General features: G+C 36.5%; 2 protein-coding genes across 4 annotated transcripts in view; one reads left to right on the top strand and one right to left on the bottom strand.

The window, feature by feature from the left end:
• FTSH12 (FTSH protease 12) overlaps positions 1–12968 on the top strand; it is a 138370-nt gene extending 125402 nt beyond the window's left edge. Inside the window, exon 19 of the mRNA XM_010262291.3 lies at positions 12437–12968. Within this exon, the coding sequence (XP_010260593.1) occupies positions 12437–12514 (78 nt within the window). The 3' untranslated portion in view covers positions 12515–12968. The remainder of the gene's footprint in view (positions 1–12436) is intronic.
• Positions 12969–18197: 5229 nt separating this feature from the next.
• Positions 18198–22273, bottom strand: LOC104599667 (uncharacterized). Of its 3 annotated transcripts, none has more exons than XM_010262289.3 (7): positions 22085–22273; positions 21366–21474; positions 20584–20807; positions 20237–20464; positions 18864–18944; positions 18711–18770; positions 18198–18469 (listed from the first exon to the last, which is right to left on the bottom strand). In XM_010262289.3, the coding sequence occupies exons 2-7, from the start codon at positions 21454–21456 to the stop codon at positions 18344–18346; spliced, it is 810 nt and encodes a 269-aa protein (XP_010260591.1). In that variant the 5' UTR covers positions 21457–21474; positions 22085–22273; the 3' UTR covers positions 18198–18343. The 3 variants fall into 3 exon arrangements, with proteins under 3 accessions (XP_010260591.1, XP_088748087.1, XP_088748086.1); XM_088891961.1 differs by lacking the exon at positions 22085–22273 and adding an exon at positions 21896–22080; XM_088891960.1 differs by lacking the exon at positions 22085–22273 and adding an exon at positions 21900–22037.
• Positions 22274–23604: the final 1331 nt, after the last annotated feature.

The following is a 23604-nucleotide window of genomic DNA, read 5'->3' as shown; positions in this document are numbered from 1 at the left end:
CATGGGCTGGCAGACAATGGATGGGACTCTGGGATTCTAGCTAGGACTACAAGAGCTTCTCCTTAGAAAGCTATTCAAGCATCTTGCCCTTATTTTCTCCATGAATCAGGTACGACTTGCACTCAGGTAACGTCATTAAGTTTTGGGAACATGTTTGGGTTGGGGATTCCTCTTTGAAAGATCAATTTCCAGGCCTCTTTGCTATTTCTACCCTTAAAAATGAACCAGTCTCCTCCTTTCTTGTTCCTTCTAATTCACCTTTTGGGTTTGGATGGAATTTGAGCTTGAGAAGAGATGTCAGGGACACAAAGTTAGCTTGTACTTTAGCCTTACTATCCATTCTTGAAGGGGTCGTCAATCTTCATTGAGCCATCAAAGACAGATAGCAGAATATGGACACTCACTCCCTCGGGTTCCTACACTTGTGCCTCTTTCTTTAAAGCTTTGTTACCCTCTCCTCTTGTTGGATCGTCTTTCCTTGTTAAAGAAGTGTGGTGTTGACCTATACCTCCAAAGGTTGGGAGTTTCTGTTGGGAAGCTTTTCTGGAAAGAGTTAATACAGGGGATCTACTCCAAAGAAAAAGACCCAACAGTTGTTTGTCTCCTCACCGGTGTGTTCTATGTAAATCCAATGGTGAGTCTGTATACCATTTACTAATTTCTTGTCAGTTTGTTAAAGTTATTTGGGAATGGTTTACTTCTCTATTTGGGTGCAAGTGGACTCCCCCTTTGAATGTGCAAAGATTATTTACATCCATGCCTAACTGGCCAACCAAAAGGGCCAAGATCATGTGGAGATGTGGTAGGGCTGCGGTATGTTGGACTGTTTGGGAGGAGAGAAACTCAAAGATATTCTCAAAGAAGGAGAGAAGTTTGGAAGAAATCCTAGAGACTATCCACATTAGGATGATACATTGGTTGAGAACATTGGAATTGTTTAAAGTGTTTTCTCAGTTGATGAGATGATAAGAAGCTGGAAGGAGATTGCAGATTCAGGCTCAAGTAAGAAGACCTTAAACTCTTGCTGGACACCTCGACCTCATGGGTTTACCAAACTGAATTTCAGCGGTAGCAGCATAGGCAATCCAGGGCCTTCCGGAGTAGGGGGAGTGATGAGGGATGAAAAGGGGAATTTGTTAGCCATGTACCCTAGTTCGATTGGGGTGGGAGACTCCTTGAGGGCTGAGATTCTAGGAGCTATTGAAGGGATACAAAGGGTCAAGGAAATGAATATTAAAAAGTTGATTATAGAAGGTGGTTCTGAAATTGTGGTGAATTGGCTAAAAGAGGATAGTTCTATGCTCTGGAAATACAACAATGAAAAGAGGAAGTTCAAGTGGCTCACCAAGGACATGGAAATTCATTGTACATGGATAAAGAGAAGTGCAAATGCATTGGCAGATGGTCTAGCTAGGCAAGGGGTAAACAGAAACACTATATTTTGGGCTGTTTTGTAATTGCCTCATGGTCAGGATGTACTTTGGGTAGTTGGGAGTTAAGATTCTTTAGCTCCTTCCCTTGTAATTCTGATTCTCTTGATCATTAATAAAATTTCATTGTTATTGATCAAAAAAAAACTAGCAATTAAAGAATATCAAAGTCGTCAGTTGAACAGGAAAATGCAATCACTTCATATCATTGACTATGGGTAAGAGGTAGATATGGAGGAAATTTGCTTGGTGCAATGATAAAATATCCAGCTGACAAGCATGGGAATGCAGGTTCAAGTCTGAGAATGACCACTCTACCCCTCCCAAGACAACAGTAGTTGCCATCAGCATTGGGTAATGACTTTTTTCTTAGGTAGGTGTGGAGGATCTGATTGAGGTCAGAAACCTTTCAAGTATTAACCATGTGGAGCAAGGTGTTATACAAGGATGGTTGTAGGTGGTTGGAGAGGGAGGTAAAAATTGAGAAGAAACAGATCAATGGTACCAAGGAGACATCTAAAAATAAAAGTGAAAGGAAAAGACTTTTTTGAAATGGATGGGTTGTGTCATTTTGGTTAAGGTCTGTACACTGGCAATTTCCAGAGGTGTAGGGGGTCACATTTTTTTGGTTTTTCTTATTAGAGCTTTTCAGTTATGGAATGGGTCCTCCTTCAGTTGACACTAGGTTAATTGATGGGTCTAAGCTTGGGGTATTTTTAGCAGCAATTGTATAGTTTGGGGTTTGGTCCTTGCCTTATTATTATGATTCAGGGTTCTTATCTTTGTGCTCCTTGTATACACACTCTCCTTTTTTATTTTCAAGTTTTTAACAAATTCTTTTTCCTATCAAAAAAATCATTAATTACAAGAACAAGACCCTTATATTGTAACATATGGCACAGTGAAGAAGAGAGATCTTGACAATGCTATTCATTGATCCATAGAAAGCATATGATAAATTACCCAGTTAGATTATGTAGCATAGTTCAGAAAAGAACGAATCCCTAAATGGGTATATTCAGCTAATTAAGGATATGCATGATTGTGTAATGATCAATGTTAGAAAACCTGCCAAAGAAGTATCAAAGTTTACAGTTACTTGATCTTTCATCAGGGGTTATCCCTTACTCCATATTTTACACTAATTGTGGATGAACTAACCAAGCATGTGAAGGATGAGGTTCCATGATGTATGTAATTTACTGATGATATATAGTAGTTATTGAGGAGTCTAGAGTAGGAACCCAAGACCTCTTATGAAACTTCAAAATGGTAATGGCATCTCTAGAATGGGAACCCAAGACCTCTTAAGTGGACCTGCGTTTTAAGTAAGAGGTCCCCAATCCCAACTGGCCAGTTAGGAGATAAAACCACTCGGATTTATAAAATTGGTGAGCTAGTCCCAGTTTTATAAAACCACTCAGGTCACCACATGAGTAGAAACTTCAAAATGGTAATGGCAAGACTTGAACCCAAGACCTCTTACTTGTTTTCAAAATGTATTGCCTTGTTACCATTAATCTTTCTCTTTATTTGTTTCCATTTATGCAACTTTAATGTATTTTTTGCTTTAATACACACGTAGATCCACCTGCAATAATAATATTTGTAAAATATGTTATAGTTGTAGATCCACCTGCAATAATCGGAAATAAAGAAAAGAAAAACAGAAAAGAAGAAGATTGAAGAAAGAGAAGGAAGAAGAGAGAGTAGTTCGATCCTCTCTTCAGCCCCCAATAATATCTTTTATTCTTTAGTTGTAATAATGAGGACAATTACATGAGTACCCTTAGTAGGGTGGCCAGCACTGAAGACTAATAAAAAAGAGAAAAAAGGCCCACTACTTACAAATATTAGGCATAAACATAACTTAAAGAAAATAAAGAAACTAAGGCCCATTCGGCCCATCATCTCTACAGTTATATATAGTTTTTATGTGACCCGTATATATGTATATATGTTATATTTTCATGGTTTGACCTCCAGCTCAACCATGGTTGAACCTATGACCCGTGAACCTCTCCCTTTTCCAGTTCTATGCCTGGTCTGGTTCTCTGCACATTGTCAAATACTCCTATTTTTGAATTTGGCCCCTTTCTATTGTGAGGGCAAAAAATGTGATTCGAACTGCTACATTTCAGTTCATCCTACTTGTTAGCATAGGGGTATTTCTGTCTTTATACCTTGATTGATGTTGCTGATCTGTAATGTTGTGTTGAAACTTGTGCTCTTAACTTAAGTAAGGGCACATAGGTCTTTTCAGTTATGTTTTAATAATTATATAAATACTTACTGGCCGACTGGGAGAAGTCAAGTTGACTCCTTCAGTTCGAACCAGAATTCTCTCTTCTCTCTCTCTCTTTCTCTCTTTCTTTATCACTTCTTCTACATAACTGAACTCAGTCAGGCCGAACTCTAAGGCAGACCTGAATTATAACATGGTATCAGAGCTAGGTTAAATCTGCCTAGATTTCTGCTTGCCTAGGGTTCATTCTCTGCGCACCCTATCTAGGGTTTTCCTCTTTTTTTTTCTGTGTTCGATTGGAGATAAGGGAAAGGGCTGAAAAGGAGTGATCGCCCTCTTCCCTTGGGGGTCTCTATGCCTCCAGTCAGGTCGTATGTGGTCGGTTGCTGTGATTTCTGAGATCGCCCTCTTCCCTTGGGGGTCTCTATGCCTCCAGTCAGGTCGTATGTGGTCGGTTGCTCTGATTTCTGAGATCGCCCTCTCCTAGTAGAGGAAGAATAGAGGGCCGAACTGTGTGTGGCTGTTGTGTGTGAAGCGGCTGTTGTGTGTGGACTGCTCTCCTGCTCGCATGGGTGTTACTTCAGCGATAAGGTAAGAGATTTCAGTGCATGATATCTGTTATGGATTAAATAGGGTTTCGGCCAGTAAGTGCTAGGGTTTATGCTGGTTTCTTTGTGCATTTTGAAGGAAGAGATATGATCATATAGTGGTGAGATTTCAGGTAGTTGTAGGAGTAGGGTTTGTGGTGTGAGCACACTTTTCAGCAACAACAAGTGCTGAAATCAGTGTGACAGGTGTGATTTAGGGTTTGTGGTGTAAAGAGCACACATTCCAGCAACAATTAGTGCTGCAATCAGTGTAACAGGTGTGACTTAGTGGTGTGTAGTGTGCAGATCTCAGTGATAATAGAATTCAGCAAGTGTGCAGAATTTGTAATAACATAATGGGAGACAATAATGATTATAAACCTAGTGTGATGGTGCCTACAGACTACCTGAATGTTGAGATGACCTCCATTAAGTTAAATGGAGAGAATTATGTGCCTTGGGCTAAATCCGTTGAAGTCTTTCTGAAGGCAAAGAAGAAGGTAAAACACATCAGAGAGGAGAAACCCTCCTCTGACTCTCACGAGTATGAAGATTGGGAGCAAGAGGACGCTCAGATCATCACATGGTTGTGGAACAGTATGGAACCCAGGATTAGTGTGAACTTCATGTTCCTTGATACTGCCAAAGATGTGTGGGACCATGCGAAGAAATTGTATTCGGGGTAGGACAATACAACCAGAGTTTATCAGCTTTATCAAGAGTACTTTAATCTGCAACAAGGCAATCAGAGTCTTGAGGAGTACTATGCCAACATGAGGAACATACGTAATGAGTTGAATGTCTATCATCCTCTCACTTCTGATGTCAAGATTCAGCAACAACAGAGAGAGCAGCTTGATGTGACTAGATTTTTGGTGGGACTAAAGTCTGAATATGAACCAGTACGAGCTCAGATATTAGGGGGATCAGCTCTTCCGTCCCTAGAAGAGGTATTTGCTCGACTTCGGAGGATTTCTATCGGATCTACTAAGAACTCTAATATCTCAGATAGATCTGCCTTTGCTGCATCGAGAGGCCGTGGTGGTAGAGGTGGAGCTCGGGGAACTCAGTCTGGCCGTGGTGTTGGTAGTGGTTCTGCATATGGCCGAAGTGGCAATGGTGGGTCTACTTATAATCGTGGTGGTGGTCGTACTGGGAGTAGAGATTCAGGGGGATCCCGTGGTAGAGAACGTAGCTCAGGCCCGAGGAAGTGCACTCATTGTGGTATGGATGGACATACCATCAACTATTGTTATGATTTACATGGTCCTCCCTCAACCTGGGCCAATCATGCCGCGACCGGCAACTCAAGTTCCAGCTTTAGACAGGAGAATCATTCATCTGCCCAGTTGCCTCCTACATCCACAGATGGTCCCATGAAGGAGATGGTGAGTGTTCCCCGTGATGAATATGAGAGGTTTATCCAATCACAGCAGAACACGGCGACTTTTGCTCACTCAGGTATGGCTTGTCTGGCATCTACACCCAATCCCTGGATCATTGACTCTGGAGCCTCTGATCACATGACTGGAACTCCAGGTGTGTTTTCCTCCTTATCTCATTGCTCAACATCACAATCTGTCACCCTTGCTAATGGTTCCACATCCTCAATTTGTGGTATTGGTAATGTTGACCTAAATCCTGTATCCCTCTCATCAGTTCTGTATGTTCCTAAATTGCCTTTTAACCTTATGTCTGTTAGTAAGCTGACCAAATCACTTAACTGTTCCATTACCTTTTATCCTTCTATGTGTGTCTTTCAGGATCTCAAGACAGGGATGAAAATTGGTGGAGGGCATGAAGCAGGTGGACTGTATTATCTTGACGGTGGTGGTGATAGAACTTCAACAGCTCTCTAGTCATCTCTTTCTCCTCTCCAGTGGCACTGCCGATTTGGTCATCCGTCGCTCAAAGTATTGAAGTCCTTGGTTCTGTCCTTGAGTCAGCTTTCTGTTTTGGATTGTGAGTCGTGTCAGTTTGGGAAACACCATCGTGTTCCCTTTAGTTCTAGGGTTGATAACCGTGTGTCGAGTCCTTTTTCTTTAGTTCATTCAGATGTTTGGGGTCCTTATAAAGTAATGTCATATAATGGATACAGATATTTTGTCATTTTTGTGGCTGATTTTTCAAGGATGACGAGGCTCTATTTAATGAAAGAAAGAAGTGAATTGTTTACCATTTTTCAAAAATTTTATGCTGAAATTCGTAACCAATTTGGTACCCACATCAAAGTTTTTCGTTCTGATAATGGCTGCGAATATTTATCCTCATCATTTCAGGAATACCTGGACCAACACGGCATTATACATCAGACCTCGTGTACCTACACCCCACAACAAAATGGGGTGGCTGAGAGAAAGAATCGCCATCTCCTTGAAACAGCAAGATCCCTAATGCATCACATGCATGTTCCCAAACTTTTTGGAGTGATGCAGTGCTTACCTCTTGTTTTCTGATTAATCGGATGCCCACGTTCATCCTTGATGGTCAGTCTCCGTTTCAGGTCTTGTTTCCCACTTTGTCTCCGTTCCCTCTTACGCCGAGAGTTTTTGGGTGTCTGTTTTTTCCATAATCTGGGTCTCGGGAACAACAAGTTTGATGCCCGTTCTCTCAAGTGCATCTTCCTTGGCTATTCTCGGACCCAGAAAGGGTATAGGTGTTACCATCCTGGTTCTCGACGGTCCTTTGTGTGTGCTGATGTCAGTTTCTTTGAGTCTACTCCGTTCTTTTTGGGGTCTGGTGATGCTTCTTTCTCCTCATCACCTCCTCCTCTTCCACTTCCCGTTGTCGATCCTCCTCCCTTTGTTCCAGTCGTGACCAAATCCTTGCCTCCGGTGCCACCACCTGTTGAACGCCCACCTATCCGTCATGTGTATACACATTGCCCACGTGCACCAGCTACTCCTCCGGCTACATCTCCGTCGACGGATCCGGCACCAGACCCCCACTTAGCATCTGAGATTGATCTACCCATTGCTTTGCGGAAAGGTAAACGTACTTGCACCCTTCATCCCATTTCTAATTATGTTTCTCTTACTCACCTTTCCGCTTCCCATCGCCAGTTTGTTACCTTGTTATCATCAGTTATTGTTCCTAAAGATGTCCAGGAAGCCCTTGCCTCTCCAGGGTGGTGCCGTGCCATGGAAGAATAACTCTCAGCCCTTCATCATAATCATACTTGGGACCTCACTGCTCTTCCTCCTGGGAAGCAAGTTGTTGGTTGTAAGTGGATTTATACGGTTAAGTATCTGCCTGACGGTAGTGTTGAACGCCTGAAAGCGCGATTAGTTGCAAAAGGGTACTCCCAAACCTATGGCATTGACTACACAAAGACCTTCTCACCGGTTGCTAAGATAGGGTCAGTTCGTGTTGTGATCTCTCTTGCAGCCATGTTTGAGTGGCCACTATATCAGCTTGATATCAAGAATGCCTTTTTGCATGGTGACTTACTCGAGGAGGTCTACATGGAGCAACCTCCAGGGTTTGTTGCTCAGGGGGAGGATGGTAAGGTGTGCAGACTAAGGAAGGCTATATATGGGCTTAAACAGTCTCCTAGAGCATGGTTTGGTAGGTTCAGTGAGGTGGTAAAGAAGTTTGGCATGAAACAGTGCAAAGTTGACCATTTTGTATTTAGTCATGACTCTCCGGGAGGAAAAATACTGTTGGTGGTGTATGTAGATGATATTGTTATTACTGGGAATGATAACATTGGTATTGACAGGTTGAAGACTTATCTGCAGGATCACTTTCAGACAAAGGATCTGGGTAAACTGAAATACTTCTTGGGGATAGAGGTAGCGAGATCCAAGTATGGGATTAACCTGTGCCAGAGGAAGTATGTGCTTGATTTGCTGGAAGAAACAGGCTTGTTGGGTGCCAAACCAGCTGAAACACCCATGGACACAAATACCAAGCTAAGCAGTGATATGGGTGAAGTGTTTGAAGACCCTAGCAGATACTGACGACTTGTGGGCAAACTGAACTACCTAACCATTACCAGACCAAACATCTCATTTGCAGTTAGTGTGGTAAGCTAGTTCATGCAAAAACCTCTGATTCCTCATTGGAATGCGGTTCTGAGAATTGTGAAGTATCTAAAAGGGGCCTCGGGTCGCGGTCTGATATACAAGAGTGGGGGAAAACTTGAAATAGAAGGGTATTCTGATGCTGATTGGGCCGGTTCTATGTCTGATAGGCGGTCTACTACAGGCTATTGCACGTTTTTGGGAGGTAACCTGGTGACATGGAAAAGTAAGAAGCAGACGGTTGTGGAAAGAAGCAGTGCAGAAGCAGAATATAGGGCTATGGCGCATACCGCTTGTGAATTGGTGTGGCTAAGGAACCTTCTACAGGAAGTAGGGTACAACATTAACACTCCAATGAAGCTCTATTGTGATAATCAGGCTGCAGTTCATATCTCCTCTAATCCAGTGTTTCATGAAAGAACCAAGCACATTGAGGTTGACTGTCACTTTGTGAGGGAGAAGGTGCTGAATGGAGAGCTAGACACTACACATGTTAATATAGGAAATCAGTGGGCTGACTTATTTACAAAAGGCTTGAGTCGGGGAAGAGTGGACTACATATGTAACAAGCTGGGAGTATATGATATATACTCACCAGCTTGAGGGGGAGTGTTAGCGTAGGGGTATTTCTGTCTTTATACCTTGATTGATGTTGCTGATCTGTAATGTTGTGTTGAAACTTGTGCTCTTAACTTAAGTAAGGGCACATTGGTCTTTTCAGCTATGTTTTAATAATAATATAAATACTTATTGGCCGACTAGGAGAAGTCAAGTTGACTCCTTCAGTTCGAACCAGAATTCTCTCTCCTCTCTTTCTCTCTCTCTTTCTTTATCACTTTTTCTTCTTCTACATAACTGAACTCAGTCAGGCCGAACTCTAAGGCAGACCTGAATTATAACACTACTCTCTCATTAACTTCTATGTCTGAGGTATTACTCCCATTCTCTCTCATTAACTCTTGTTTTTAGCCCTTTTCTCTTACCACTAAATTCCATCTATACCCCATAATTTTAATGGTATAAAAACCAATGATATTAAACTGGCCCGGAAACAAAACCATTTTTTAGTCCAGGTGGCAAACATCCAAGTCAAAATGGGTCAACACATGATGTCACAATTAAGTTATAAAAATTAAAAATAGATAACATACAAAAAATGTAGAAAATTAGAAAACTCTAGAAGAATTTTGCACAAATATCTAATATTATATATTAATCATTGTTAAACAAAGAATAACTGTTCCAAATAACAATTACTTTTGTTAATGTTGGAAATGGAATAGAAGAAAATCAGAAAAGAGAATTAATATCTAACTCATAACCCCATTGGTCGAGTTAAATGGTTCAATGGTTCAACCGGTTGGATCACTAGGTCAATGGCCAAGTCAATGGTTTTTTGTAGGCAAGTAATTTAGTGGTGAAATGGACCCAAAATCCTGACTGGTTTATAGGTAACTTATTTGATAGGCCAATTTGGCTGCAAGTTGAAAACACTCAGAAAAAACAATCTTTTAAAAACTGATCAGAATGGCTTTTCCCACCAGGTGGAGGGTTAGCAGTTCAACTGTATGGGTCAAATAAGTCAACCTATGGTGTCATAAATTAAATAATAAAATAGAAAATTATAGAAAACTATAAAAATAGAAAATCTGGACATGTCTCTAATATTATATACTTATCAATATTAAACAAAAATAGTATGATTTTATCATTTAATGATGGAAATGGCTAAAAATACATAAAGAGAAAAAGAGAACTAATGCCAAACCAGTGACCTATTAACCAGGTCAAATGGGTTAGTAGTTTGACCCATCAAGTTATCTGGAAACTGTCCAATTCAACTGCAGGTTGAAAACATATAAAGCTTAAGCAGGGAGATTTGAACTTGAATTTGTAAGTTGAAAGGCAATAAATCCACCACTACACTATGCTTCTTCAATTGCTTGTCTTTGTAACATGCTTCAATACCGCACATGCACATCTACTAGTAGTGGAACTATGGACACGGCCATTGATAGTGTAATGGCAAAAGAGGTTTACATCTATGACCTCATCATATAGTTTGGAAATGGCTTTGTTGAGTTTAGTGCAATTGATGATCAAACTTGAAAATTGCATTTGTAACTGATGTAAGAATGATTGGCATCATGAACTTCTGCATTCTCAGCCCTTTTTCTATAGTTTTACCAGCATACAGATATGAATATCAACAAAACACATCATGCATAATATAATAACGAGCCATCATGTTTGATTTAAAGAGATTAATTTTAAGGCTCAAGCTCATCTTACAAACTTCAAATCCTAGCTCAGGCTTGGATCAAGCTACTCAATACCTCATTTGCAACCATAGAGGATAAGAGGGTATAAGCTAGGGTTTAGCTGTTGATGTATTAATGCTTTAACAAGATGAAAATGAGTAACTTTTAGGGCCTTATTTATCATCATCATCAGCTTTATCCCAACTATATGGCAGTTGGCTACGTGAATTCTGTTTCACTATTCCATTTTGTTTAATGCCATATCCATTGTTAAATTATGAACACTTAAATCATTTCTTACTACTTCCTTTTTGGTCTGCTCCTAGCTCTTCTAGCCCCTTCAACTTGTAACAAATCACTTCTTACAGGTGTTATAGGTCATCTTCTATGACTCTGACCAAACCATCTTTGTCTACTTCATTTCTGACCCTATCCTTTCTAGTTTTTCCACTCATCCATCTCAGCATGTGCATTTTTGCTACACTCATTTTTGGGCAGTTGTTTCTTAACTGCCCAAAACTCTGCTCCATACAGTATAGCTGGACTTATAACTGTTTTATATAACTTTCCTTTTAATCTAAGTGGTATTTTCCTATTACATAAGACTCCAGGTGCACCCCTTCATTTTGCCCATTCTACTAGTCTATGGACAACATCCTCCTTAGTCTCTCTCCCTTGGCATGAATTATTGAACCAAGGTACTGGAAAAGGTTACATTGAGTTATCTCTTGGTCTCCAATCCTAATTGTACCCTGATTTCCACTCCTACTATTATTAAATTTACATAGCATATGTTATGTTTTAGTCCTACTTATTCTAAAACCTCATGTATCTAAGGTATTTGTCCATACACTTAATTTTGAGTGTAGTGTTTCGTTAACTTCATCAATTATGAGACTTTTTTTTATCAAAAAAAAATTGTTGTTAAGCATTAGAAGGTATAGACAGAAGACACCCTATCAAGCCCTAGAAACAAATCGGTACAAGAAATATGGTTAGCCAACACATGACCAAAACAAGAGAATCAATTTATGATGGGTGGATCCTAATAAAACTCAACCCTCCCAAGCCCACATTCAGCCAAGCCCTCAGCTATGGTTTCATCTAACCTAGAAATCCATCTGGACAAGCCATTCAGAAGCATAGCATCCATCCATTTTCCACCTAAGAGTCCCCATCTGTTTCTACTCTCCACACTCCTAAAAGAAAAAGGAATCTAAGCTCCTAAAGCAGGGCTTTCATCTTTTCATGAATGGACTTTATTTGATGAATTAGTCCTGATTAGATCATGATAACATTGCCTGCACTATCTCTGAAACCTCAATTGTACCAAAGGGGCATGATTCCCAAGGTAGCAATCATCAATTTCATACTTAATATTTCCTTCTTGAGGAGGATAGGAAGGCTACTGTCAAATCTTCTGCCTGTTAACACCTAATCTTGTTATGCGACCCTCTTTTGGAGTAAACCAAAGGGTCTCTGAAATCTTCTCTTGTCAAAACCTAGTGGACCATCCTAATCAGCTGCCCTTCACATTTCAATACACTTTCCTTATCTGAATTTATTATTTCATTATGCAGAAGTCACCTATCAGCAGTTCCCAACAAGGATGGAGGGGACCTAAAAACAGCCATGACAATAAGCAAACTGAACTGTGATTTGAAATCATGTTTTCCAGTATGTACTGAGTCTGGCATTCTACATAGTTAAACCATTAAAAGCCAAAATAGGAAACAAATTAAGATTAGATATAGGAGAGTAATGTAAAATATTTGTCATCCGCCAATTGTGATGCTTGTCTCTGTCTACTTTTCGTAGTCTAGAAGTTACTTATGCTTGTCCCTGTTTGTCTTGGTAAATAAATTGAAAATTTTCATGAAACCTTCAGGATGGACGACTGCCTCATAATGACAGATTGCGCTATCAGCCATTGGATATATATCCTGCACCACTTCACAGGTGTTGAAAATTCAGAAATTTCGTAGCCTTCTCAACTTCCGGGATGTACATCATGACATATCTTCCATTGCCAACAAAAAGAAAAATGGTGATTGTTAGTCTATGACAAAGGAAGTCAGTAGTCACAGGGTAGTCACTGCTGCATTGCCTGAAATTGATACTAAATGAAGCTATAGGAGCACATACTGCAGAGACTTCACCAACTGTGGACAGAGCTAAGGTAGAGATGGCTGTTGTAAATTGGTTGTGCCTGAATTTTCCATTGCCCAGGCATGCTTATGGATTTCTCCACTATAGTCCTTTTTTTCTTTGTGAAATGAGGTTTTCAAATTAGTAGACCCAAAGATTCTGGCTCATTGACTAATTTTAACCATCAAGATTATGTAAAATATTCCAGAAGTTCTTTTTATTATTACAGGTTCCTATTAAAATAAATGGTAAGAGTAGAAATGGTTGGTCCAGCCTGTTTTTTGCAGCTTTAAAGGCAAGAGGTAAGGTGAAAATTATCAACACAATGCACCTACTGATGTGGGGCATATCATATTGGTATCTAAAGGCATGGGTACATTGCACTGGTGAATAGCCTTGTGCCATTGAGGGCCTACTAGGCTACTACTGCTAAAGGTTTCTAATCATCAGCATTGCTGGGTAAGAAGAACAGTAAATGGAATGGCAAACTCTTTGGCCAAGCAAGGGTTAATAGGGAACGACCATTTTTGGGCTGAATTGTAACTGGGATGATATAATCAGGAAGAATCTCAGCTCCTCTGTAATATTTTTTTTTCTTCTAATTAATGCAATCTTCTTTTACTGATCAAAAAAGAAAAAAAAAAAAAGAAAAGTTGTCAGCACTGGTCAACGAATTCCTATTCAACATTCGTCCAACATTTCTTTGACAATTTTTATATGCTATCTCAACAATTTGGACTGCCAACATATATCCAATTATAGCAGTGGTCCAAACACGTTGGATCTATGTATTTTCCCCTAAATATTGAAAATTTTTAAAAACTGTAAAAAAAAGAATTTGGTTTATATGTTTTAAATGGTTTTCATTGCAAGAAAGAACTATAATACGGAATTATCAATGATCTATTAAAGTCATTGTTCTAAGAATAGTTTATATAAAAATGATATTTTTTTCTTAATTTTTCAAGGAAAATCTAAGAAAAAGAAAAGTAATTTGTTTTATATATTTTAAATGATTTTCATGATAAGGAAGAACCATAAGATGGATTTATCAATAATCTATCAAACTTGTTGATCTAATAACAATTTAGTGCATCTTATAATGAGTATATAGTAGATTGGAAGTTCAAACATTGTTTGATATATCATTAGTAGGGGTGCAAGTTGGGTTGGCCTTAGTTTACACTGTTTTGGGCTCGGATTTCAGGTTAGGTCTATTGAAATTTTGACAAAATTTCAACCCTAAACCAGAAAAGTTGCACCCCTAATTATTAGTAAAGTCATTATATAATATCTAGATGTTTTAAACTCCCGCTATTCTTGATTGTAATGCATCTCTTCATATAAACTATTAACGCATGTTATGCTTTATTATCTCAACATTGGATTTAACGTTATTAGTGTATTTGTGGGATCCGTTGCTAGCAAAAGCAAGTTAACACGTTTTTAACAGGGCAAATCCCAACAATCCAACTGGACATCGGGATTTGCTGTGTTTAAAATGAAGAGAAATTTAAGTTAAAAAAAAAAACATTATCACTCGTTAAATCTTAATAAAGTTATAATATCTAAATATACATAATCACTACATATAATTATATATAATCAGATTCTAATTTAACACGGATCTTAATTAGATTCGATGGATTGGATCATTTGTTGGGGTCGGGGTCAAATCTGTATCTAATCCGATTAGGGCTGTTCATAAGAATGCCCAACCCGAGTCGTCTGGGTTTGCATCCATACCGGTCGGTTTCGGGTTGGGCACATACATAAATCGAAATCTCGGGTTGGTTTCGGTTTTTTTGCATGAAAACCCGACCCGACCCAAATCGAACTAGTATTCTACTAGTTTGGTAGTTCCTACTTCCTAGTTTGAGTAGTTTCCTAATTCCTACTAGTCTTCTACTTTTAGAGTTCTACTAGAATTAGAACTCTAGAAGGCCTATTAGGCAATTACAATTAGAATTCAATTAGGTGTCATTTTTTAGTTTTTTACCTAGATTAGAAATTAGAATTTAGAAGGTTTCTAATTTTTTATTTTATTGACCACTTTATCCTTCTCTTAAAATCTTCTATTCTCTAACTTGGTTGGTCCGCCCCCCTCAAGCTCAACTGCTCAAGTCTCATTCTCAAATAATCAGTCTCAATTTCAGTCATTCAAAGGTTAGTATTTATTTATTTATATTTTTTTAATTTAATGCATGTTACAAGTTGATATATTTTATTTGTGTTTTGTTTAAGTTTAAGCTTTGAAAAAAATCCAGTTCATGATGATATATTTGCACAAAAAACTTCAGTTTTGTATGAAAAACCTAATCTATTTAAAATTTTAAGTATATATTTTGGTTTTAATTTAAATATATTTTATATTTAAAACTATTAAATAAAGATATTTCAGTTTAACATAAAAACCGAAATATCTGAAAAAATATATATCTAAAAAATATATATTCTGAAATATATGAGATATATATTTCCAGAAAATATATTTTCCAAATTTCCGAAATATTTTATTTGTATGTATATTTTTGTTTATATATATATATATTTTTTAAAATACGTATTTCAGTTTTAAATATATTTTCAGAAAATATCTTAAAAAATAAAAACTTCAGTTTTCAGTTTTTATGAAAAAACTAATCTATTTAAATATATATTTCGGTTTTAATTTAAATATATTTTATATTCAAAACTATTAAATAAAGATATTTCAGTTTTACATAAAAACCGAAATATCTGAAAAAATATATATTCTGAAATATATGAGATATATATTTCCAGAAAATATATATTCCAAATTTCCAATATATTTTATTTGTATGTATATTTTTGTTTAATATATATATTTTTTAAATACATATTTCAGTTTTAAATATATTTCCAGAAAATATCTTAAAAAATAAAACTTCAGTTTTCAGTTTTTATAAAAAAACCTAATCTATTTAAATATATATTTCGGTTTCTTAAATATATTTTATATTTAAAACTATTAAATAAAGATATTTCAGTTTTACATAAAAACCGAAATATATGAAAAACTTTATATCTAAAACATATATATTCTGAAATATATGAGATATATATTTCCAGAAAATATATATTCCAAATTTCCAATATATTTTATTTGTATGTATATTTTTGTTTATATATTTTATTTGTATGTATGTATATATATATATATATATATTTTTTTAAATACATATTTCAGTTTTAAATATATTTCCAGAAAATATCTTAAAAAATAAAAACTTCAGTTTTCAGTTTTTATGAAAAACCTAATCTATTTAAATATATATTTTGGTTTTAATTTAAATATATTTTATATTTAAAACTGTTAAATAAAGATATTTCGGTTTTGCATAAAAACCGAATTATCTGAAAAAATCTATATCTAAAAAGTACATATTCTGAAATATATCAGCTATATATTTTCAGAAAATATACTTTTAAATATTATAAATAATATGTGTATTTCCGAAATATATATATATATATACTACGTATTTTTATATTATTATATATTTCAGCTATAATTGTTAAATATATTCCAGAAAATATATTCTGAAACTAAAATATAGAAATATATTAAAAATTTAAAAGTTAAGACTGAAATATAGTAATATATATCTGAAATATAGTATATATAGATATATATATATATATATATATATATATATATATATTGATTTTATTCTTTACCTGAATTAAATTTAGATTTATTTTGGACTCTTGAATATCAAATATTCAAATTATCAACTAAATCAGATCTTATTTGGCTTTATACAGGAGCAAAACCGACCCAAACCGACCCAACCCGACTCAAACCGACTAGGTCGGTTTGGCCTATCAGTGGGTCGGTTTCGGTTCCCACCTTAGCTAACCCGACTAGGTCGGGTCGGTTGGGAAAATCCCAATAAACCGACCCAACCCGACCCGTGAACACCCCTAAATCCGATTATTAAACAGAAGAAGTTATAGGATCTGAATGACTGAATCCAAATTAATTGGATTAGATATTGGATAAGCGTTTCAAACAATTGGAGTCCATTGACAGCCTATTAGGCTCAGTTTGAAAGGAGTACGAATACAAATATGTACAGTGCAAATACATATAAAATAGAACAAAATACAAGGTTTTACACTCATATTTGTATTTGTACTCCTTCCAAACTAGCCTAGAACATAGAATACAAAATGTGGGCAGCTTGGATTCCTCTGTTTGCCGGGGCTGCGTTCAATTTACAAGGTCTCTTGAGTCTTGGTTAGGGTTGCCCTACCTCCGTAACACTTCCAGTCTTTCTCTATCCAATTTTCAATATATATATATATATATATAAGTTGGACTCCGTTCATATCAAAATCCATTGATAAGAGATTAGTATACAGGTGTCAATGGATTAGGTTTGAGTTGGAACCAATCCTAAAATTATAACGAATTTTTGAACAGATTGAACAGTCCAGACAATTGAATTCTACTGGTCCAAAATATTCATTGGACCGGATTGGACCACGTCCATTTGTAATAGACTCATTGGACTGGATCAGATTGGACCAAATCCAGTGCAATTGACACCCTTGTGTGTGTATAAACACATTTTATCAATAAATAATATATAATTATAATCTAGATGTAATATATGCATTGTTTTATTTGTAAAAAAATTAAAAATTCCTCGTCCAAAATCATGATCATGACCCGGTCCAGAATCTAAATGTAATATATAATTATAATCTATATGTAATATAATTAAAAATTGACCCAGTCAACAGTCTGACAAAATTCTGGGTTTCACTGAAACCAGGCCCAGAATCATGATCATCACCAGATGATGATTCAAACGGTTCAATTAGCTGGATCAACAGTGGGTTGAAAACAAAAGCCAAGTATTGTGAAGCTCGAACTTGACTAGATTATAGCTCGCAATGGCGGGTTGAAAACACCAAAACTGAGTATTGTGAAGCTCGAACTTGACTCAGATTAACTACTTGGAGTAGCTCGCAAGTTGCAAGTGGACTCAGCTCAGATTAACTACTTGGAGTAGCTCGCAAGTTGCAAGTGGATTCAGATTAACTACTTGGGTTTTAGTGAAACCCAAGTCTGGATTGCCACTCTTCTACTAATCAATTCCCTTAAAAGCAAGGTTCTAAGTATCGACATGGGCCGTGTATCGGTGTTTTTTTTATGTTTTACTTTTTTTTTATATCAATTCAGAGGGGCTGGTTTAAAGCCCGACTACCCTCTGAACCAGTGGCTGACCCGATACAACCCCTGTAATGACTGACCCGATAGGTGTCGATATTTTGAACCTTGCTTAAGAGATAGGCCTTCCAAACCTAATCGACTGATGGAACTTTTATCATTTTATCTATTACGAGTTTGTGAATTATATTTTGATCAAATCTAATTATTATAGGCAAATGAAACCATTTATCACCTTCATCTGCATAAAACGTATCAAGATGTGGAGTTTTTTTTTTTTTAAAGACGTGGAAATTATGGCAGTACAAGCAAACTGAAACATACTTATGTACATCAGAACCAAACCATTTCAACGTGTTCTATTCACACATGATCCATTCCAAGATCGTATTAGCATCTGAGCTGATTTCAGAATTCCAAATGCAGATCAAATACCTTCAATCTTTACTCAGAAGCGTGGAGCAGATGGGCTTCACACACATGAAGCATGCTACACAGATCATTGTCACTCAAGTACTTCTCCAGGTTTGTCAAAACCAAAGGACCATATTTCATAACCATCCTTTTGCACTGCAAAAGCGTAAGAATATAAGAATATTTCATTTCTTGTCAGTTTTAAATAAAAACAGAAGGAAAGGATGCAGTTTTTCTCCTGGACCCAAGTTTTATTAAGGCTCAGTTTGGAAGGTACAAATGCAAATATGTAGAGTGTAAAACCTTATATTTTGTATTATTTTACTTGTATTTGTACTGTACATATTTGCATTTGTACTCCTCCCAAACTGAGCCTAAGGAACAAGGATTCACTCACTTGTTTGACATAACCATCAATATTCTCGCAAGCCTTGAGCAGTGCACGAATGACCTCAATCTGTAAATTACAAACAAGACGACTGAGACAATATGACAAGAAATGAAAAGCTAAAAGTCTATGTAATTCATCTATCCAATCCAAAGTCATTACCTTCTTCTCAGGGTCTTCCAACTCATCATGTATCTCATCCATCGCTTCATGACAAGCAGCACAGCTTCTGTTATTTGATAACTGTAGAAAATATGGCATAGTTAGCTCTCATGGACAATAGAGAGGCTTAGAATATGTATTATGAGGAAATTACCAATCACCTTAAACTTCAAATGAGTAAACTAGGCACATGCTTTTTACTTACAATTTTGAAAAATAGAAGGGTAATTTTCCTTTTCTCATGCCACTTTATGCATATATTGATGTAAATGTCTATACTTTTTAGGTTGGAACTGTTTACATGATATGAATAAGATGTGTAAGGCCATTTAACTGATTAAAAGAAGAAAAGAAAGGTTGTAAGGTCATTCTATATAATCAGGTGAAACCAACCCTAATACAGTGCGATTTCAGCACAGTGTCTCAAAGTAGCAACTCTGAGAGAGGAGAAATCTTAGGTGAGAGGTCCAAGATACATACTTTTAGCCTGCCACCAACCAAAATAAATTGCATTAAAAGGATGCCTTTGTGGAAAATGTGCTACAACAGAATCTTAGTCACCTTCAGAGTGCTCAAATAAATAGTAGGTGAGCAAGCTAAAGAAGACAAGTTAAGAAATGTATCTTGGTCTTCAAGGCTTCTGTTCTTATGAATAACCATAACCCTTCAAAAGGAAAGACTTTCCATGTGAAGAGAGTTAAGATGCTGGAAGTTTCCATTTGGATAGAGGGTGACATGGAAAATGAAGTGGCTATTGCTTAGTGAAATGGTAATATCTCACACTGGAACATCAAAATGCAGGTCCAAATCTGAGAGAAGCCACTTCATGCAAGAAAATGCCAGATCTGGATCTAGTTCACCCCTCTAAAAACTCTGGATAGCCAGGACCAACCTTGTCCAAATCTGTCATGCAGGGGCAGAGCCAAGGGGGGACCCAGGGGAGCCATGCCCCCCCCTATGGTCCAGAAATCTCCACACATAGTACATTTTTCCATGCTAGTTTCTTCCCTCCCCCCACTTTCCACCCAATGGTTGGCCCCCCATATAAAAAATTCCTGTCTCCCCCCTGCTGTCATGTGTAATTTATGTTGCAGAAATGGGATTCTCTTCCTGCTTCTCCAAACAACATACTAGCCTTCAAATAAGACAACAAGATCAACTCTAGTTGGCCCACAACCACAAATAACTCAGACATAGCATAGGGTTCTAGGAAAAATCAAAACCAATTCTTATCCATGTAAATTTTCTTAGGGAAGAAAATGTAAAAAAACAAAAAAATCAAAAATTTTCCTGCACATGGTCAAAAATGTATATCTAACTTAATAAGCACCAACTCACTCCCCAAAGAAAGCAATGGTTAAGATGATAGTTACCTTATCAGTGGACTCATGTGACATAGAAAGACGCTTCACCAGTTTACTCGTCAAATCGTGCATTGGTTCCACTTCAGGTAACTGTTGACCCTTGCCAAGGCTTGCCACCTTAAGTATATCAGAATCTGAAGGGCACAACCCTGTGCTGTTGCAAAGATTTTCTTCACTAAAATACACTTGAAGAAACACAATAGCTTGATTGGTGTACATCTCCAATATCTCATCACACTGCAGTGTTGGCAAAAGGAATTTCCATTAAAAAAATCAATAAATGCTGTTTTCTAAGGTAAAAAAAATCAATAAATGCTGTTGAACCATAAGTTAAGAATTTATGCCAAAGTTCATACCTTTACACGTAAATCAGTAGGCAGAACATGGCAGACCTCATTTCTTAACATGCTAATTTTATCCGGTAACTCTGGATCATTTAATACTTTCTCAACCATTCGGGAAGCTTCCAAACATGAAAAACAGATAAGATCTGATGATAATTCAGTCGAAGGAAGGACTCTGGAAGCTGATACTTCTGAACCCCGAAAGGTGGAGGTAACACCACCCTTGATTGAAATTCCTGCATAAGATGATGGCCACAATCCCATACTTGTTAAGGTCAATTCAGTAAGGTTACAAAATATGTGTACCCCATTGCAAAATAAAAAGCAAGTATAAATACCAATGTGCATTGACTAAAAGCATTGAACAGTCTAATGAAAACTATCCTGTCCATTTTCTCTATTTTTAATTAAATTAGTCCATGGCTCCATGCTATTTAGTTTCCTTCGTAGGTGCACTAAAACAGCAATGAAGGAAAGGATTTTCATTAGCAACAATAAAACTACAAAATCTAACATTTTATTCTGAGCTCAATCAAAAGAAGCTAATACATGGGTAATTTAAGAGATATCATTCTTTTAATTTTAGCTTAAAATGAAAAAGAAGATCACCTTCAGTGGTTCCTAATACACAAACCCATGCAAAAAAAACAGTATATATCAATAGATATGATGAATTTGTTGAAACCGATCTTAAATTCTTTTCCCCATTTTCTTGACATAAACCCTGTTGCCTGGCATACTGTAAGATGAATAGGCCACAGACAATCAACAAAATTGTTATCTACTTTTCTTACCAACATATTGTAACCTCAAAATATTCCTCGCATTCACAATTGTCAACGGCATCAGCAAGGCAAAGAACAACGATACAACTGATGTATTCATCTTGCTCAAATCAATAACCTACAAGTACCAATAAGTTTACAGATCAATCAAAACATATCTAGGAAAAACAAAGAAATACCAAACAAAATGAACTAAAAACAAAATATGATTCAACAAAATAACAAAAAACAATCATTCAAAGTTCTCATTAAAAGCTTCCATAAATACCAGCTTTCATCCATATCTAATAAAAACAGATTTGGTCAACCTTAAAATCACGTAAAACCCAAGATGAAATTCAAACAATATCTCCAAATTCAATTATATAGATTATGAAGAAAAAAAAGAATCAGATTCGCGTTCAAATTTCAAATTAGCAGTTTTTTTTAATCAACGATTACGCGTTCAATCGTATAAATCTCAGCTGAAGTAAACTAACTTGTTCAATTAATAAAACAATGAAAAGTAAGAAAAAAGGGAGTTTAAGGAAAAAACAAACCTACTTCGATTATTACAAAGGAGAAAACCTCTAAGAGTAGGGTTCTAAACTTGTAATTAGAAGAATCAGAGATCAATTATGAGAACGGAAACAGAAACCCTAGTCTTCTGCTTCGGTTTCGCAAGTCAGCTAATCGAATTAATCAAGAAAAGAAAAAGTTTCAACAGAAAAACAAACTGAATTTCTTACCAAAAACAACTCGGCGCAAAAGGGTCGAACAAGAAGTCAATAAGACAAGAAATAACGCTAGAAGGGAAGAGCTTCCGCGAGTAAAAACAGAGAAGGCCGCGATTCAGTCCGTCTCATCTGTCTTCCTTTCTGAAGTCTTAAACTAGCCAACAAACAATCCGTTTCTAGTTTCAACTAAGCGTACCGTACCGTAACTCCTCAAACTTCTTCTTTGATGGCAACGGGGCGGGGCCGGGTTTTCCGTGCCCCTCCCTGACCCGGAACTGAAATGCCCCGAGCCGAATTGGCCCTACCTGGTCCCGTTCATTTCTAGTTCAGCGCCGAAGGTGGGTCAGTGGGTCTAAAATCTCAACCCCATTCCCATCGCGGGAACGAGGACCCTCGAATTTGCCCTACAGGCCCCATTCATTTCTACTTGTGTATTTATCTACTTAAAACTATACAAGTGGGGACCCTCTTAAGCAAAAGCTAAATAATAGAAAGGGTTATTTACTAAAATATTCCCTATTGTTTCATGGATTTATTAAAATCTATCTTATAGTTTGTATTTTACCAAAACACCACTTATAATTTGCAATGAATTTAATCAATCTTCCATTAGATAACAATAGAAAATGACATGTCGACCCTAATATTCATTTAAATAAATTTAATCAAAAGAAAATAAAAAAAAATATCATTTTTGCCCTTAATAAGACACGGGCAACCACTCTATTGGCTATATTTGGTCAATTTTGTTTTCTATACAGAAAAAGTGTTAAGGGTATTTTTGGAATAAAAAATCATGGGCCTAATGGCAAAACAAACACTCCTTAATGAAAAGTTGATTAAGTAAATAAGTTGTAAAATATATGAGATATTTTATTAAAATGAAAACTATAAGGTAGGCTTAAGTAAATTTGTAAAACTATAAGGTGTGTTCTAGTAATGACCCTAATAGAAACACATAAGAGTATACAATTATTTTTATTTTCAACTTTTTTGATAATTAATAATTATGCATATTTTATATACTACTTTTAATAATTTTTTTATAATACAAAAATAACAATAATTAATTTTAGTTAGATTTATTCATCAAACTAATGAAACCGACCAACCTGATCAACTCGACCCAAGTTGGTTGGTTTTCTAATATTTTAGGTCGTCTTTGGTTCAAAAATTTCCCAACTTGACCAAGTTGGACCAGTTTTGCTTTGGCCATTTGTAAACCAACCAAAATCGGATGACCTGACCATTGATATATAATAATATTTTATATTTTAAATATAATTTTTAATATGAAAAAGTGGGAAATCACCCATATTTCTTAGTTTAAAATGTTTTATATCATAAATTTATTTTTTAATAATTGCACTAAAATTTTTAAAATTTAAATTTAATTTTTTAGTTTAAATCTTTTGAACCAACTGACCAAACCAAAAGGTCAACCCAAACCGATACAACGTGAGTGGGTCGGTTTCACAAATGGTTAGTCGGTTTCAACTCACCAGCTCCCCAACTTGACCAAGTCAATTTGG

The sequence above is a fragment of the Nelumbo nucifera genome, chromosome 7, assembly GCF_055504915.1.
Source record: "Nelumbo nucifera cultivar China Antique chromosome 7, China Antique-T2T, whole genome shotgun sequence".
NCBI lineage: Eukaryota > Viridiplantae > Streptophyta > Magnoliopsida > Proteales > Nelumbonaceae > Nelumbo > Nelumbo nucifera.
Note: the sequence above shows the minus strand (reverse complement) of the source record. Positions and strands in the feature narration are given on the sequence as shown.

Bases quoted from the DNA above. Each gene is read 5' to 3' on its own strand.
- LOC104599667 (XM_010262289.3), bottom strand. From the start codon at position 21,456: ATGAATACATCAGTTGTATCGTTGTTCTTTGCCTTGCTGATGCCGTTG. The intron at 20,808-21,365 runs GTAAGAAAAGTA...CATCTTATGCAG, and splicing joins TTTGAGGTTACAATATGTTG to GAATTTCAATCAAGGGTGGT. The intron at 18,470-18,710 runs GTGAGTGAATCC...ACGCTTTTGCAG, and splicing joins TTGATGGTTATGTCAAACAA to TGCAAAAGGATGGTTATGAA.